The sequence below is a fragment of the Brassica napus genome, chromosome C6, assembly GCF_020379485.1.
Source record: "Brassica napus cultivar Da-Ae chromosome C6, Da-Ae, whole genome shotgun sequence".
Classification (NCBI taxonomy): domain Eukaryota; kingdom Viridiplantae; phylum Streptophyta; class Magnoliopsida; order Brassicales; family Brassicaceae; genus Brassica; species Brassica napus.
Window position 1 is genome coordinate 17521866 of NC_063449.1, and position 16370 is coordinate 17538235.

Here is a 16370-nt window from a genome sequence, read left to right on the forward strand (position 1 = left end):
TCGCTCTTGAAATAGTTATGTGATTATTTTATTAGGTTCACCGAAAAAATACAATACATACCTTTACACTTGCACATGATTTTCTCAAAACATTTCACTTATAAAAAATAAAACCTTTTTCTTTTACCTTTTCTGGGTTTCACTCGCATGCAAGTTTAGTGCCAAAACTTGCGAGACAGATGGCAAAAGCCTGAAAAGCAGAGAGAGGCTGTCTATAATCCATGGTGAATGTGTCATCTCCAACTTTACCAAACTGAAGAAGCACCGTCTCTTCATCCCCTTTACCGCTTGGCTGACTCTGGTCAACGGTCGCAACCAGCTGGAAGTTCTTGACAGAAGCAACGGTCACTCTTCCATGGAAGTTCAGACACCAGCATTGCAAGTGCTCGTGCCATCTCGGAGCTTTGTTCTTTAGTATCGTCAAGCCTGAACCGTCCTTGATAGGTTTTTTCATCATCTTGGTTGCATCACATAGCTTTTGGTCAGTAGATGATGATGGTGGCGGTGATGAGGATGGGCAGTGGAGTGTGCTTATCATTCTTCTCGGACCTCTTGATTTCAACAGGTTGAATTTATAAGAAACATGACCGACTTCGAAGTTGCCTGCGGGAACTTGTGGGCTTATCTGCTTAGATGCAAATCTGCGGCTGGCTTTGCCGTGTGAAGGCTTTGCTCCGTTATGTGGAGGTTTGCTATCGTATACTGTGAAGTTGGTGCCAAGAAAATCCGACCTGCAGAGGTTCCAAATACAAAACTCATCAGCATCAAGTGATAAATAATGATGTACTAAACGGCCGGCCAAGGAACAAACAATACCTTAGTTTGCCAACGTAGGCATTACTTGCTTGAGAGAAATCATGAGCATCAAGTGAGATGACGTACTCAGTGTAAGCGCCGGTCCTGAACCTCCGTGCCGCCAGAAGAAACTTTCCTTTATCAGTGAATGCTGGTGAGCAAAAGCAAAAGTTAACCAACATAATTAAAAACTAAAGCAATTGTACAAAAATGAGTCTAACCAGATAACTATATGATTTATATGCGTTGAAAATTGTCACACTGAGAAGTATGCATTCAACTTTGACGAACACAAGTTGATTGTTTCCTATATTATTATTATTGGAACTGAAGAGAAGAATCCTCTTCATTATTACTCCGGTCAACAGCATAGTCAACGCTTATATATGAAGACTGGTGGGTGAGTCCTTTCGGTGACCACTTAAGAAATCATTTATTGACGAAATAAAGACTGAGACAAACTTAAAAATAACATGCCTAGTACTAGTAGGTACGAAGTCACTTAGTAAAATCAGTTAAAACCTTACCTAGACCTTTTAATAAACTCATATTCTCCAATTCGGGCAGAATCAGCATGATCATAATTTGCGTTGTCACAGCTAATTTTTTTTTTGTTATAGATAGAAATAACAACACATGACTTTAAACCTACACATGACTATATCAAAAGATTATACTAATTTTTTACAGATGGAAAACCCTAGAGCAAGACTCTTAAATAAAGTAATATTCACCAATGTTGACAGAATCAAACCGACTTCTAGTTTCAATGCAGACAAAAACTTTGGAATGACTTACATGGTGTGAGAGGGAGATACAAGTAAAAGGTACAAGTCCTCTTGTTCCTCTTTATTAGGCACTGATTAGAAAAGTCTCGTGGACCTGGCTGCACAGATATTTTCAGCAACCCAAATCTCAGATAGCTTAGAAAGGAAGGCATACTAAACCAAAAGTAAAGAAAAAAGATCATTAAGGAAAACAAAGTATTCTGTAGTAAAGTATTCTTTCAAACATAATCCAAAACAATCACATGTACAGAAACAATCATTGACAATATAATCAAAGAACTTGCCTTTATTAACTTTTTTGTCAATGCCCTAATTGGAAACTCAATAAAAATAAAAAATTGATGTGAGTTCAGAACTAAAAGTCTACAACTTTCAATCACAGTAGCAAGTACTCTCTCAAACATGATCCAAAGCAACAAACTTTACAGAATAATCAATTTATCAACGCCCTAATTGGAAACTCACTCAAACACACAAAATTGATTAGGCATACCAGTTTGAGGCAAGAAGGGAAAGTGATTTTGCCGGAGTTTCTCGGAGATCTAACGGTCTCCTGCGTGATCTCTCTCCACTTCTTCGATACGCAGGCGCAAGCGACCACGTCTCGACGCAGAGGCCAATGGTCCTCCGTGTCCTCCACGCGGCGTATGATTTCGCTTAACAACTCAGGGAGCATCGCCGACCATGATGACCCGGTAACGTTTGACGACGGAGGAAGCATCGGTGATTCGGGTTCCGTTGGTGTGTGTCCCTGATGATCCCTGGAGGATATTGAGAATCTCCGCGAAAGGAGGGACCCTGACAATGGCATTTTGTGAGGAGCAGCAAATATTCGATCTGGAAATAGACAAGAGAGAGAAAGCCAGGAGAGAGAGACGAACTTGCTAAATAAATCTAGAAGAAAGTATATTTGGGGTAAAAGTGACACAGCTGTGATTTATAAATAGGTGAAAGTTTAACTCGGACACGTCTCCTCTATTGCTCTAGTCTCTCTATGAAGTGAAAATCCCTTATCTAAGTAAAAGATAAACATTCATCCACAATTTAAGTAAAAAAAAAAAAAATATTAACATTTGTTTCGCCAAAAAAAAGGAAAAAGATAAGGGGATAATTTGAAAAATACCCTGTTTGTGATCTTAAATTTGAAAATTACACATTATTTTATATTTTTTGACAACTACAATTTCTTGGATGTAAAAATACAGTTTTCTCCTCATTTTTATTTGAATTTTTAATGAATACTAAATTTAAATTCAAAATTATTTTTTTATTTTTAAATAAAAATTATTCAAGTGTTTTTTAGATTCACTATTTGTTTGTTGGGTCGTTCGTGTTTAGAGTTTTTTAAAGCAAAATGCAACCTAGTGAATCGCAAAAACTTAGATCATATAGATTATAAACCAGAACCTGAATAAGTCTCGGTTATCATCGGAGAGAGGTGGAGTCTTTACTCGTGTCAAGTTACCACAAGACCGCAATGATCGTCAGCCTTCGCTGAGGGATTATAGTCAGCCCCCGTTGCGTCGAGATGTTGAGACTGTCCGAAACGTTGCTACAAACATAGAGATGGGATCTCGATGGTCTGAAACTCGACATAAGAATGAGTTTCGAAGTAGGTATCATGATGATAATGTCTACCAGACCCGCAACAAAGGATATGGCGAGCGGTTCCAATCTCACTCTGATAGGATAATGAGAAGGCGTGACGAGAGACCAAGCGGGAATCGGTATGGTGGAAGTCGCTATCATCGCGGTCCTTATGATCGCAAGGAAGAGCTGACATGGCGTGAGAAGAAACTGGATAAACCTCTGGTGAAGGATAGGATCACGGCTTACGGGCAGGGAGGTAGTTCAACTGCCATGGATGATGTTTCTTATGAACATCCTTTGAGTAATCAGCTTGTCATTTCGCGTGTAGAGAAGGCTGATGAGGATTCAGCGGTGGCTGGGTGTGGAGAGAACTGAGGCAACAGGAGACTTGCCAGCACTATTGTTACTCCATCGCACCAGTTGCCTCCCCAGGAAGAAAATATCACGTTTTGAGGGACGAATGTAGCCCTAGCTCTCTCATTTTCTCCACAAGCAGCAACATGTGGGGTAGAGAATGATCAAGTGATTAGTGCTCTGGAGGACATGGAGATTTTGGATACAGATGATGCAGGGATGATGGAATGCGATGCTCAAGATGGTGATCTTCTGGCTGATGAAGTTATGGATATGGAAGAGCAAGCAAAGCATTTATCCGTGGCCGATCAATCGAATGTGATGGTGGCGTCCAAGAACAAGAAGAGCTCTAGAAGTGGCGTCAAGAGGAATGTTCCTTTGGGCATTCACAGTAAAAAGAAAGAGTTTCTACGTCAAGGATCCCCTCGTGCACGTTCAGTCAAGACTTCTGGAGGTAGCAAGCTAGCAGGGAGTGGAAAGTCAAGGCATGTCTCCAGGAAATCAAGGGAGAGTTCATCCACAAGTGATGGTTTGATGGGTTCCAAATATCCATCAGATCGGTATATATGAGGACAATCAGTTGGAACTGTCGAGGGATTGGGAACGACCTCACAGTTCGACGCCTTACGGAGATGTGTCAGAAGCATCGCCCAGGACTTGTGTTTCTTTATGAGACGAAGAATAGGAGGCTGCTGTTGCAAAACATTCAGGCCGACCTAGGATTTGACCACTTGTTTACTGTTGAGCCACTTGGCCTTAGTGGAGGTTTAGCTCTTTTATTTATGGATGAATTTCAAGTTAATGTTTTGTTTTCGAATAATAGAATGATTGACATTGAGGCAGTCATTGATGGAATAAAAGTATATATGACATTTGTTTATAGAGACCCTGTGTTAGAACGTAGGGACCAGGTTTGGGAACGTCTTACGCGTTTCTCAACAACACGAAATGGACCATGGTTCATGATAGGTGATTTTAATGAAATAACAGATCATAACGAGAAGGAAGGAGGCAGGAGGCGATCAGATAGTTCTTTCTTGCCTTTCAAGCAGATGCTGAGTGATTGTGGAATGCTTGAGTTCCCATTTACTGGGAATATGCTTTCTTGGGTTGGGAAGAGATCAGGAGGGACGACTGTCAGATGTAGATTGGATAGAGCGGTGGGGAATGAGGATTGACATGAAAAGTTTCCACATACTGCTGCTAAGTATCTCAGGCTATGGGGATCGGATCATCGTCCGGTCCTGGCGGATATTCTCACAAAACCAGTGAGGAAGAAAAAGAAATTTAAGTTTGATAAACGCTGGTTGGGAATTGAGACAGGTCATACTGGAAGGATTGAAGTCTGAGGACCTGCCCCCGGAAGCGAATATAATGGACCATATCGCTAGCTGTCGTAAAGCGTTGAGCCAATGGAGGAGACAGAACAATGTGAATTCAGAGAAGCTAGTGGAGGACCTTAAGGAAAAGGTGGAGGGTCTATATTCGAATGATGATGCTACGTCTGAGGAGATAGCAGATGCCTAAAAGAACTATCTACTGCTCTTAAGGTAGAAGAGATGTTTTGGAGACAGAAAAGCAGGGTGCTATGGCTAAGGGAAGGTGATAGGAACTAAAAATTTTTCCATGCATTGGTGAAGCAAAAAAGAGCGAGAAATAGGATCACACAGCTCATAGACGAGAATGGAAATATGGTGGAGGATGAGGAAGGTTTAGTAGCCATTGCTACTAACTATTTCAGACAAATTTTTGAGTCCTCTAATCCGGTAGATATAACTGATGCATTGGCAGAAGTCTCGACGACGATCACTGGACCAATAAATGAGGATCTTACGAGACCAGTCACTGAATGGGAGGTGAAATTAGTGCTCTTTGCGATGCACCTAGAGAAAGTACCAGGGCCAGATGGTATGACGGCCCTATTCTATCATAAGTTTTGGGATATTGTCAATGATGATTTAACTCATATGGTTAATCAGTTCCTTTTTGAAGGAATAATGGCGCATGGGTTAAATGATACCAATATCTGTCTAATCCCTAAGATGCATAAGCCGAATGAGATGACAAAGTTTAGACCTATTAGTCTATACAATGTCAGCTATAACATTATATCTAAGGTTTTATGCCAAAGATTGAAGAAGGTCTTACCACAACGGATATCTGAGACCCAATCAGCCTTTGTTGCTGGAAGACAGATAACAGATAATATCATGATAGCTCAAGAGATGTTTCACGCGCTGCAAACCAAACCAGGGGACGAATTAAGAGAATGGCCATTAAGACAGATATAAGTAAAGCATACGATAGGATGGAATGGTTATTCATTGAGGCAGTCATGAGGAAGATGGGATTCTCGGAGATATGGATTGGCTGGATTATGAGATGCATCACTTCGGTCAAGTATAAAGTACTCATGAATGGACAATCGAGGGGAAACATTGTTCCTGGGAGAGGTTTACGTCAAGGAGATCCTTTGTCTCCTTTCATATTTATTCTATGCACGGAAGCGCTCGTTAGCCTTCTTAATCATGCAGAGAATCAAGGGAAGATAACGGGGATGCGCGTCGCACGCGCTAGCCCCTCGGTATCTCACCTTCTCTTTGCTGATGATAGTCCGTTCTTCTGTAAGGCGGAGCCCCGTGAATGTGAAGAAGTTATGAAAGTAGTCAGAACATATGGGAAAGCATCAGGTCAATGTATTAATTTTGATAAATCCTCATTACTCTTTGGTAAAATGATTCCAACGGATGATCGACAACATATCAACGATACACTTGGTATTTAAAATGAAGGCGGAATGGGTTCCTACTTAGGAATCCCAGAGGATATTAGTGGATCAAAGTGTAAGCTATTTGCATTCTTAAAAGAAAAGCTGTTACACAGAGTGAATGGTTGGACTGGTAGATGGCTGTCAAAGGGAGGAAAAGAAGTCCTAATCAAATATATCTTGCTAGCTCTTCCGACTTACGTCATGTCCAGTTTCCTGCTACCCTTGGAGATATGTGAAAATCTAGCAAGTGTCATTGCACAGTTCTGGTGGAGTTCGAACCCGCCAAAAAGAGGAATCCACTGGGCAAAATGGGAGAAAATGTGTGCGCCTAGAGAAGAGGGAGGAATTGGTTTCCGTATGATCCATGAATTCAATCTAGTTCTTCTAGCTAAGCAGCTCTGGCGACTTGTTCAATTTCCAGATTCACTAGTGGTGAGAGTTCTTCGAGGGAAATATTACCGTCTAAGTTCGCCCTTGCGAACTGGCGCAGTGGATACCCCATCGTATGTATGGACGAGTATTATAGCAGCGAGGAAGGTATTACTTTTGGGTATCAGGAGCAAGGTGCATTCAGGATATGAAATTATTGTGTGGGAGGACCCTTGGATTCCTTCGACGCCAGCAAGGCCAGCTCGTTCACGAGTCCCAGTTGTACATCCCAAGATGACCGTCAGCAGTCTTATTGATTTCGAGTCAAAGGAGTGGGATGCACGACTACTGGAACAATATGTGGATCAAGAAGACATTCCGATGATTCAGAGTTTAGCCATAAGCCCTACTCACCGACGGGATACTTTTTGTTGGAGCTACACCAAAAATGGTCAATATACGGTCAAGTCTGGATATTGGGTTGCTACGAATTTGATGAGAATATATGAGGATTTAGAAGTTTTACAACCCAATATAACTAAACTCCAAGCCTTTGGTTGGACAGTGAATGCGCCACAAAATATTTGTCATCTTATATAGCAATTAATTTCTGGACAGGTAGCGGTTACAAGGAATCTGGTACGCCGCAATATGCGATGTGATAACTACTGCCCAAGATGTAGAGAGCCAGAAGAAACTGTTACGCATGCGATCTTTGAATGCCCACCAGTCTTACAAGCATGGGCATTATCATCTACACCATCGAGTTCTCAAACCTTTCCTGTACCAAGTGTTTACGCTAACATGGATTACCTTTTCTGGAGGAAAAATAATATAATGAAGCCGGAAGATGATAGAGATCCTTATCTTTGGATAATTTGGTACATCTGGAAAGCCAGGAATGATAAGTTGTTCAGAGGCATTGATAGAGACCCATTGGAACTAGTCATGTATTCAGAGAGTGAGTGCCAAACTTGGCATAATGCGAGGGAAATTATATCGGCTCCTATACAGGTACAACCTGAAGGAGAAACACATGCTTTAAGTTTGGGTAATATTTGCATGGTGGATGGTTCGTGGACCTCCACGGCTCAGTTTAGTGGAATGGGATGGGTCTAGAAGGATAGCATGGGAAAGATTCAACTTATGGGATCCATGAACTTAATGCGGCGAGAAACACCTCTACACTCAGAGCTAGAAGCGTTAAGATGGGCAATGGAGAGCATGATACAACACTCGACCTGTCAGAGATTTGAGACTGATTGCAAGGACCTGATTGCAATGATACAAGAGCCACAAGCTTGGCCCAACTTCTCAACTGAGCTGGAAATCATTCAGACTCTTCGGTTGTGCTTTTCAGACTTTAAGATCAGCTATTTACCAAGGACGCGAAATGAGATTGCAGACTTGTTAGCTAGGAATGCACGCTATTTTCATAGATCTCTATGTTTTATTTGTTGTTCTTTTCCGGTATGGCTACCCAGACCACCTCAAGCTTGACTAATAAAATAGCCGTTTGCTGCAAAAAAAAAAAAAGTCTATTAGTAAATTATATAGATCATGTGCCTAATGTACATTTTTCTTTAGTGATGTTCCCTTGATCTTCAAACTTCATACATATGAATGTACACGAAAGAAGAACTGTATGTTACGTTCTTTACTGAATCTCGTGAATGATGTATTGGATGTTTGTGTAATAAGCACTGAGTTCATCAGGGACCAATATATTTCTACGAAAATCTGAGTTTATAAGATTTTGTGCTCTTGTGTTAAATTTTTTGTTGTGTTCTTAGTTTTTGCAACTAAGTGTCCATTTGGATCATGTGTGTTTAAGGAGAGTTAATATCTAAATTATGGAGTATTATAGATATAGGTACTTCTTTTCATTCCTCATTTTTTCTTAACCTTCTTGACAAACCAAAAGCTGGTCATGATCTGGTTTCCCTTGACGGGAGAAACTCAAAAAGGAGAACGATACGATGGAATAAATATGAAGCATAAAAATGGAGAACCAGAGAGAAAATAGAAGATGGAGAATATATGGAAATGAGAGGTGATAAAGGATCACGAGATACAACAATAAAACAGAAAAAAAACAATATATTTTAGAAGATATTGTATAGACAATAAATATCTTGTTTAGTTTGTTAATTTACTATTTAATTAATTATGATAACAGAAAAATATACTACGACAGCTTTAAATATTTTGATTGGACAATACAGTAATTTAATATATATATAAGTGATAAGTGTAGTTTTCAAAATATTTAAATGAGGGTATAGTTTTCAAATTAACATCTCATGACAATGTAGATTTCTGTTGTAATTAGAAGATTGAAGACTGAATAGTTCTGTGTATTTCATTAATGAATAAGACATCCCTTATATAAGGGTTACAAGATAGAGATAAAAAGAAAGAGTACAAATCTTAATACATAAATGGAAAGATTACATATACAAGGAAAATGAAATAAGGTTTTATTTTCTCTAAAGCTTGTGGCCGCCTCTCTCTCTCTCCTCTAAGGCATGCAACCGCCTCTCTCTCCTCTCTCTAGGGTTCCGGCTATGTCTCTTTCTTCTAGGGTTTGGGCCGGTTATGGACCGGGCCGATTATGGACATTCATCACTTGATTTATAACACTTTCCCTTGGATGCCATAACCATACATGATTGTAATACGCTTCACGTTGCCTCATTAAAACCTTATCAGGAAAATCCAGTGGGACAAAACCATGATGAAGGAAAAAGAGTACAACACGTACTACTCCCCCTGATGTGAACCTTAGTGGAAGTTCTTTAGTCTACGCATCTGATGCGTGATCTTCCTGAACGTGCAGGTGGGAAGTAAACAAATCGGTCAAGTTATTACTGAACCGTAATTGGACCACTTCGATCTTTCTGGTCTTTTCTCATGTCTTCTGACATCATGTGTACATGGTCAAGAAGTGAACCTTTGCTGTCGACCACTCTATACTTTGGTCAGACATGTAGGACTATGGTCCTCGACCAAAAACATCCTCACAGATACTCTCTTTGGCTATTAGCCGCCTATGACGATGTTAAAATGTTGATTGATAGGTAACGGACTGTATGAGTTTTCTCTATACTACCATCGACTATGCACTAATCTGATCGATCCATGTTGAGTCATAGACTTCTTTTATACATGTTCATAACTTGTCTCATGAGTGTCCAAGATCATGACTTGATCAATGATCATTGTTGTAATGAATTTTACAATCTTATCTAACTATGGCACTGTGGCCAAATACAGTCATGAATCTCACATGTGGTCATCGATCTCTATTGCCTTAGGCAATGCCATATTCGTTTTTCATTGCAGTCCTATCCTTATATTGATGTCGTCTCATTACCTATGTTGATGTGGATCATATCACACAATGAATATATATTATTAGGTCATGGACCTCGACTACACGAGCTTATGGACTATAACACATTTGTATCTGATTCAGAAGAATAGATTAAACATCTCCTCTCAGCCTCATGACAGAGTCTTGTGGAAGTAGATGCCTTATACAGCAGCAGCAAACTGTTCTGCTATGCTGGATCCTTACTTAAGGGATCTGATGTCGGATTGCAACCTGATGGCTGATCTTTCATTTCTACTAGCCCGTAATACAATCTAGTCGGTCCATGCTAGTGTTACAAATTTAATAGATAACTTGTATCAGTCTACTAACCTATTTTAGGTTTAGTATAATTTAAACGCAAGGAAATTTCGAATTTCTTTTGTAAATGTGAACTGAATTGGATTGTCCTTATACAATTCCTTTATATAATATATATGCAGCTGCTTTGTTTCCGTCCATGAACAACTTAGGAACAATGTTGTTCTTTATCCAGTGTTTCATATGCTGCTTACTACATCATTATATGTCAATCTAATTTCTTTCTTATGACCAAACCTTTGTCAATTTCGAAATTGTGTAGCAGCATCCACCACATAGGAGTTTATCTCCTTATAATCTGTTACATGGTTTCTGTGAGTATCCATGTGTAACAAGCTATGATCGAATGCTGTTAGTAGGAAACATGAACACCTTTAGACCTCATGATCATGTACCATATCTCACGGTTTCTTTTCCCTCACAAGACCCATCTATTTCACTGGTTTATATCAGATGGCGTTTCTGTATATATGTATGTGGCCAATACGCCTATCTTTCTCTATAGATACTTTAAACCCCACGTTTATCTTTTCAATCTGATCTTTAATCTTTATGAGTACTCTTTCGTGGGTTCTGATCCTCGTTTATATCTTTATGTTCAAGTGCTACTCTCTTATGTACAAATATATCTTTATGTGTCGACACTTATATATGGTTCCATTGTGTTCCAGACATGATCTAATCGATTTGAGATTTCATTATACAGAACCTTTGTTACCTAGTAGCTTGGCGTCCCAAACTACATGGTTTGGTACCTTAGATGTTTAGCTGCGCAGCCTTATCTCAATGTCTGGTATGGTTTCCTTATGACCTCGGATCTGTATTGTCATTCTATGCACCTTTTCTTTTCTTTCCGAGGTTCCTTTATCTTATGGAACACATTGGTCTATCTTGTATAGACTCTGTAGCAACTTGACTGTGTCTCTTTCTAGGACATCAAATTCATTTGGTGCTAAGCTGGTATGACTTAGTCATTCTTTTCTTTTCTTTGCGGGTCAGTATGTCTAGCATATCGATTAGCTAGCTTTGTATAATCTTTCTTTTCTTTGGACGTCATAAATCATATTCTTTAGTCCGAGGATCTTGCCAAGACAATGATGGTTAATACCATTCTATTTCTCTTATCATTCTTTTACTCTTTTATCATTCTTTACCAGCTTTATAACTTTCTCCTTTAATGTTGGATAGACGGATTCATTGGTCATGCAATCTGTGTACCTGGCCACAATCTGATCACCCATATTTGGCTCAAGGTCTCTTTAAAATCGTGGGAGAAAGTCATACTTTTATCCAACATATATTCCCAATCCTCTTCTGAGGTTCCATCTTAGACGGCACATATGTCTGTGGTGGTTTATTCAAAGTCTCTTAAGATGGTGTATGTCTGGTTTATGACCCGTATTCAATCTAAGATGGGAATATCTATGCTCACTTATATGGCCTGATATATTTTTACTTTATATACATGTAAATCCATGATGTCCCTAAGCTTTAGGATGGATGTCCGATCCTTATAAGTAATGGACTGCACGGCCAAGCCGTTTATATCATGGTCATAGACCATGGTTCACGAATTTGTTCACGAATTTGTAGTATTGATCATGTATCACGGGTTTATCCTCTCTCCCCCTCATGAACATACTATAATTTCGTGATGTTTAGGACAATAATGCCTAATGAGCTTCCCTTTGTGTACATGTTTCACAACGTGAGATCTTATGGGATAACTCTTTGTGCCTTCTCAATATCAATCTTTCCATCAAGTTTAGACTAGGATGACTAATCCGGTCTTGCCATAAAGTGTATAATTTTCGTGGGATATATCAGTATGATCACCACAGCTCTTGCCTCTTATCATACTGATCTGTAGCATAGTTTTGATCAGTGGATTACATAGGTATAGTCTTGACCACTTTCTTAAAGGGTCTTAGGTGTTTTCTTTCTTTCTTAAATCTGAAGGAACTTGTTTCCTTTTGCCCATTGTTTCTATTTGGAAACCATATTAATCTCAATGGTTCATACATTCTTGGGTGTATATAATGCCCTTTAGGCAATGCCTTAGCCATAAATTTCTTACTAGGCTACTATACCGTACCATAATGCCTTTTAGGCGATTTCTTTATCAATCATTCACATTATCAAGTAAGATCAGGCAAGATATAATAGTAATGAACTCAAATCAATTCTATTATTATATATAAAATCGTGAATGACAATTAGGTTTAAAGCAAAATACAAATCAAAGACTTAAAACACAATTAGCATGTCGAGATCTTTCTTTAGTCAATAGACATGTCGGCCACACCATCAGTTACATTGGATTCATCCTGATCCATATCAGTCTTATTTGCTTCAGGATATCTCATCTCACTAGTTCTTTTTAGCAACTGATTACTCTGCTCAGTTAGGCATGAGAGCAGATCATTATAGGTGGTGAAACCTTTTTCTCTATAGATATGTTGTAACAATAGATCTCTTGGATCGGCTGTGAGGAAGGTCTTTTCCAATAAATCCTCATCTGTTACCACTTCACCACATAGTCTCAGTTTGTAAACAATTTTGGACAAAGCAAAATGATATTCATCCACAGACTCAATGTCCTGGAATCTGAGACTCATCCATTCATGCCTGGCCTTTGGTAATAACTCCATTGTGTATCTGGATTTTAATTTTGTCCAAAGGTCACGAGGATTCTCAATATTTAGGTACTGATTTCTTAGATCCTCAGTGAGATGATGGCGCATAATTGTTATGGCTCTTAACTTTTCACTTTTAGTTGCATAATCACCCTGAATGATACTCCTACCGAGTCCTCTCAATTTCAGGACAACTGAAGTGTTCATTGCCCATTCTAGATAATTATCTCCAGGGAGATTTAGGACAACATAATCCAAGGGCTCAAATCTCGTCATCTGAAATCAAATTATCAATCAATTCATGATTTAGAATTCATGCAACCAATTCAAATAATTAGTGCATATGATTTCATAAGTCTCTTGATCAAAGCAATTTACTACTCGACCATGGTGCGAGACAAGTCGAGAATGCAAGGTCTATATGTGATGCTTAGGCCACACGGCCATGTAATGTGATACAACGATCCTAGAGATCGGTTCATGAGATATGCAAGCAAGGTCACACGACCATTCAGATATGGTGTCTCTCTAGGCCACACGGCCAAGCTATGATGCATTAAGCCACACGGCTTTCAATCACATGATGCAAACAATGTGATCTATCAAGGGCACAAGGCCGCGAGTATGAACAATGCATCGGAATGGTTAGGACACACGGCCGTTCGGTATGGTTCATAGCAAAATCACACGGCCACAACAGAATATAATGCAAACAAGGATAATCAATTTAGATGCATTCAATCTTATCATTCAGTTGCATATCAATTAGGGTTTACCAATTTCAAGGTTGGTAATATGCGGCTAGATTTTAGGGTTTCAGAATCAGAGTAGTCTAGCAACCTAACTCTCATGCAATATGTAATCAATCCTAAACCTCAAATCAATCATTCAAATTTTAAGCAATATGAGATTTAAGGTTTCAAGGCCTTTAGGAATTTAAAACGAGATTTAGGGTTTTAAACATTTAAGTGGTCGATTTTATCAACATGAGGTTAAGGGTTTCAAGGCCTTAAGATTTTAGTTTCAAGATTCAATCAATCTATTAATCTTAAAACTCAGATCATCAATCATTCAATCAAGAAAGAACAATTTAAAATCGATTTCAAGCTTTAGGGTTTTAGGGTTTTCGATTCCAAGATTTAGGGTTTTCATAATTCATATCATAACAATCAATAAAACAATCAATCATGTTCTAGGGAATCGATTTCAATCTAGTGATTATGAGATGATCAATTTTAGGTTATACCAATTTTAGGGTTTATCAAGAACATTGGATTTCCATAATAATGGATTAGGGTTTTAGGGTTTGATCATTATGTTCTTAGATTAATCGGTATACCTATATTTTAGGGTTGAAACCGGACCACCAAAGAGAACGGATGAACCTCGAGCTGGATGCGAGCAGGAACGGGACGCGTCTGCTTCCTATCGGGTTCGCGAGCTGCTTCCTATCGGGTTCGCGAGCTGCTGGTCGGGATTGCGAGCTGGAGATGTCCGAGATGCAAGCTGAGGACAGATGTGATCATCTTAAGCTGAGATTGGATGAGTCTGAGACGGTAATGCTTGCTGGAACGAACGGTATGCGATCGGGTTAGGGTTTAGGTGCGATCGTCGGCAAGGTTAGGTTTTAGGTGGTTGGCGATTTAGGCTCAGGGAGTTTAGAGAATGTTCGTACTGATAACGTGTTGTAATTAGAAGATTGAAGACTGAATAGTTCTGTGTATTTCATTAATGAATAAGACATCCCTTATATAAGGGTTACAAGATAGAGATAAAAGGAAAGAGTACAAATCCTAATCCAACTAGATTTAGGATAACTACTAAATACATAAATGAAAAGATTACATATACAAGGAAAAAGAAATAGGGTTTCCTTTTCTCTAAAGCTTGTGGCCGCCTCTCTCTCTTCTCTAAGGCATGCGGCCGCCTCTCTCCCCTCTCTAGGGTTTCGGCTATGTCTCTTTCTTCTACGGTTTGGGCCGGTTATGGACCGGGCCGGTTATGGACATTCATCACTTGATTTATAAAAATTTCCAAATTTTCCCATAAGATAAACATTCCTCCACTATCTTTTTTTTTTCTCTTTTAAAACTATTAGCGGATAACAACAATTAGATCATCATGACTATAATCATAGTGTTGTGAAACAATAGGTTTAGAGCTGAATGATTATGTATTTCATTAATGAATATGTGTTCCCTTTATATAGGGGATTACAAGATAAGTAAAAGGAAAGTATCCAAAACCTAAACCAACTAGGATTTAGGAAAGACTACTAATACATAATATGGAAAGGTTACAAAGAAAGGAAATCCTAATCATACAAGGAAAAGGAAACACATGAATGTGTGGCCGCCTCTCTCTCTCTCCTCAATAGGCCGACTCTCTCTCTCTCCTGCGGATGGGCCGGTTTATGACCGGGCCGGTTATGGACATCCATCAATTGATTTATAACACTCCCCCTTGGTTGCCATAACCATACAGGGATTGTAATACGCTTAATGTTGCCTCATTAAAACCTTATCATGAAAAACCCAGTGGGACAAAAATATGATGAAGGAAAAATAGTACAACACGTACTACTTCCCCTGATGAGAACCTCAGTGGAGGTCTTTCAGCCTACGCATCCCAATCTGATGTGTGAGCTTCCTGAATGTACAGGTTAGAAGTGCCTTAGTAAATAAATCTGCCAAGTTATCACTAGACCGTACTTGGATCACTTTGACCTCTCCGCTCTTTTGCAAATCGTGGGTAAAGAAGAATTTAGGCAAAATATGTTTTGTCCTATCCCCTTTGATATAACCATCTTTGAGCTGAGCAATGCAAGCCGCATTGTCCTCGAAGATAATGGTCAGCTCTTTGCACTCGAACATCCCACAATCTGATCTGATATGTTGGGTCATCGACCTCAACCAAACGACCTCGCGGCTGGCCTCATGAATGGCCAATATTTCCGAGTGATTGTATGATGTGGCCACGATGGTCTATTTCATGGAACGCCATGATATGGTCGTACCTCCATGTGTAAAGACATATCCTGTCTGTGATCGAACTTGATTAGGATCTGATAGATATCCAGCATCAGCAAAGCCAACTAAACCATCCTTATTATGGTTAGTATAAAACAGACCCAAGTCTTTCGTTCCTTGTAGGTAACGAAGAACATGTTTGATCCCGTTCCAGTGCGTAAGGGTCGGACAGGAGCTGAACCTGGATAGTAGATTCACGGCAAAGGCTTTATCAGGCCGTGTATGAGTTGCCAAATACATCAAAGCTCCAATGGCACTGAGGTAAGGCATTTCGGAACCAAGGATATCCTCATCGTCCATCTTGGGACGGAATGGGTCAGTGTCCGGGCCGAGTGATCTCACGAC

The 16370-nt window shown here is 39.5% G+C and overlaps 1 protein-coding gene across 1 annotated transcript; it reads right to left on the reverse strand.

Moving 5' to 3' along the window:
- Positions 1-2493, reverse strand: LOC125588833 (tubby-like F-box protein 7). The gene is made up of 4 exons (XM_048760694.1): positions 2077-2493; positions 1594-1681; positions 817-946; positions 1-731 (listed from the first exon to the last, which is right to left on the reverse strand). Exons 1-4 carry the CDS (start codon positions 2392-2394, stop codon positions 140-142), a joined length of 1128 nt encoding a protein of 375 aa, XP_048616651.1. The 5' UTR covers positions 2395-2493; the 3' UTR covers positions 1-139.
- Positions 2494-16370: the final 13877 nt, after the last annotated feature.

Coding starts and splice junctions, on each gene's coding strand:
- LOC125588833 (XM_048760694.1), bottom strand. CDS start 2,394: ATGCCATTGTCAGGGTCCCTCCTTTCGCGGAGATTCTCAATATCCTCC. Junction 1,682..2,076: donor TCCCTTCTTGCCTCAAACTG/GTATGCCTAATC, acceptor ATATCTGTGCAG/CCAGGTCCACGAGACTTTTC. Junction 947..1,593: donor GTATCTCCCTCTCACACCAT/GTAAGTCATTCC, acceptor TTTGCTCACCAG/CATTCACTGATAAAGGAAAG.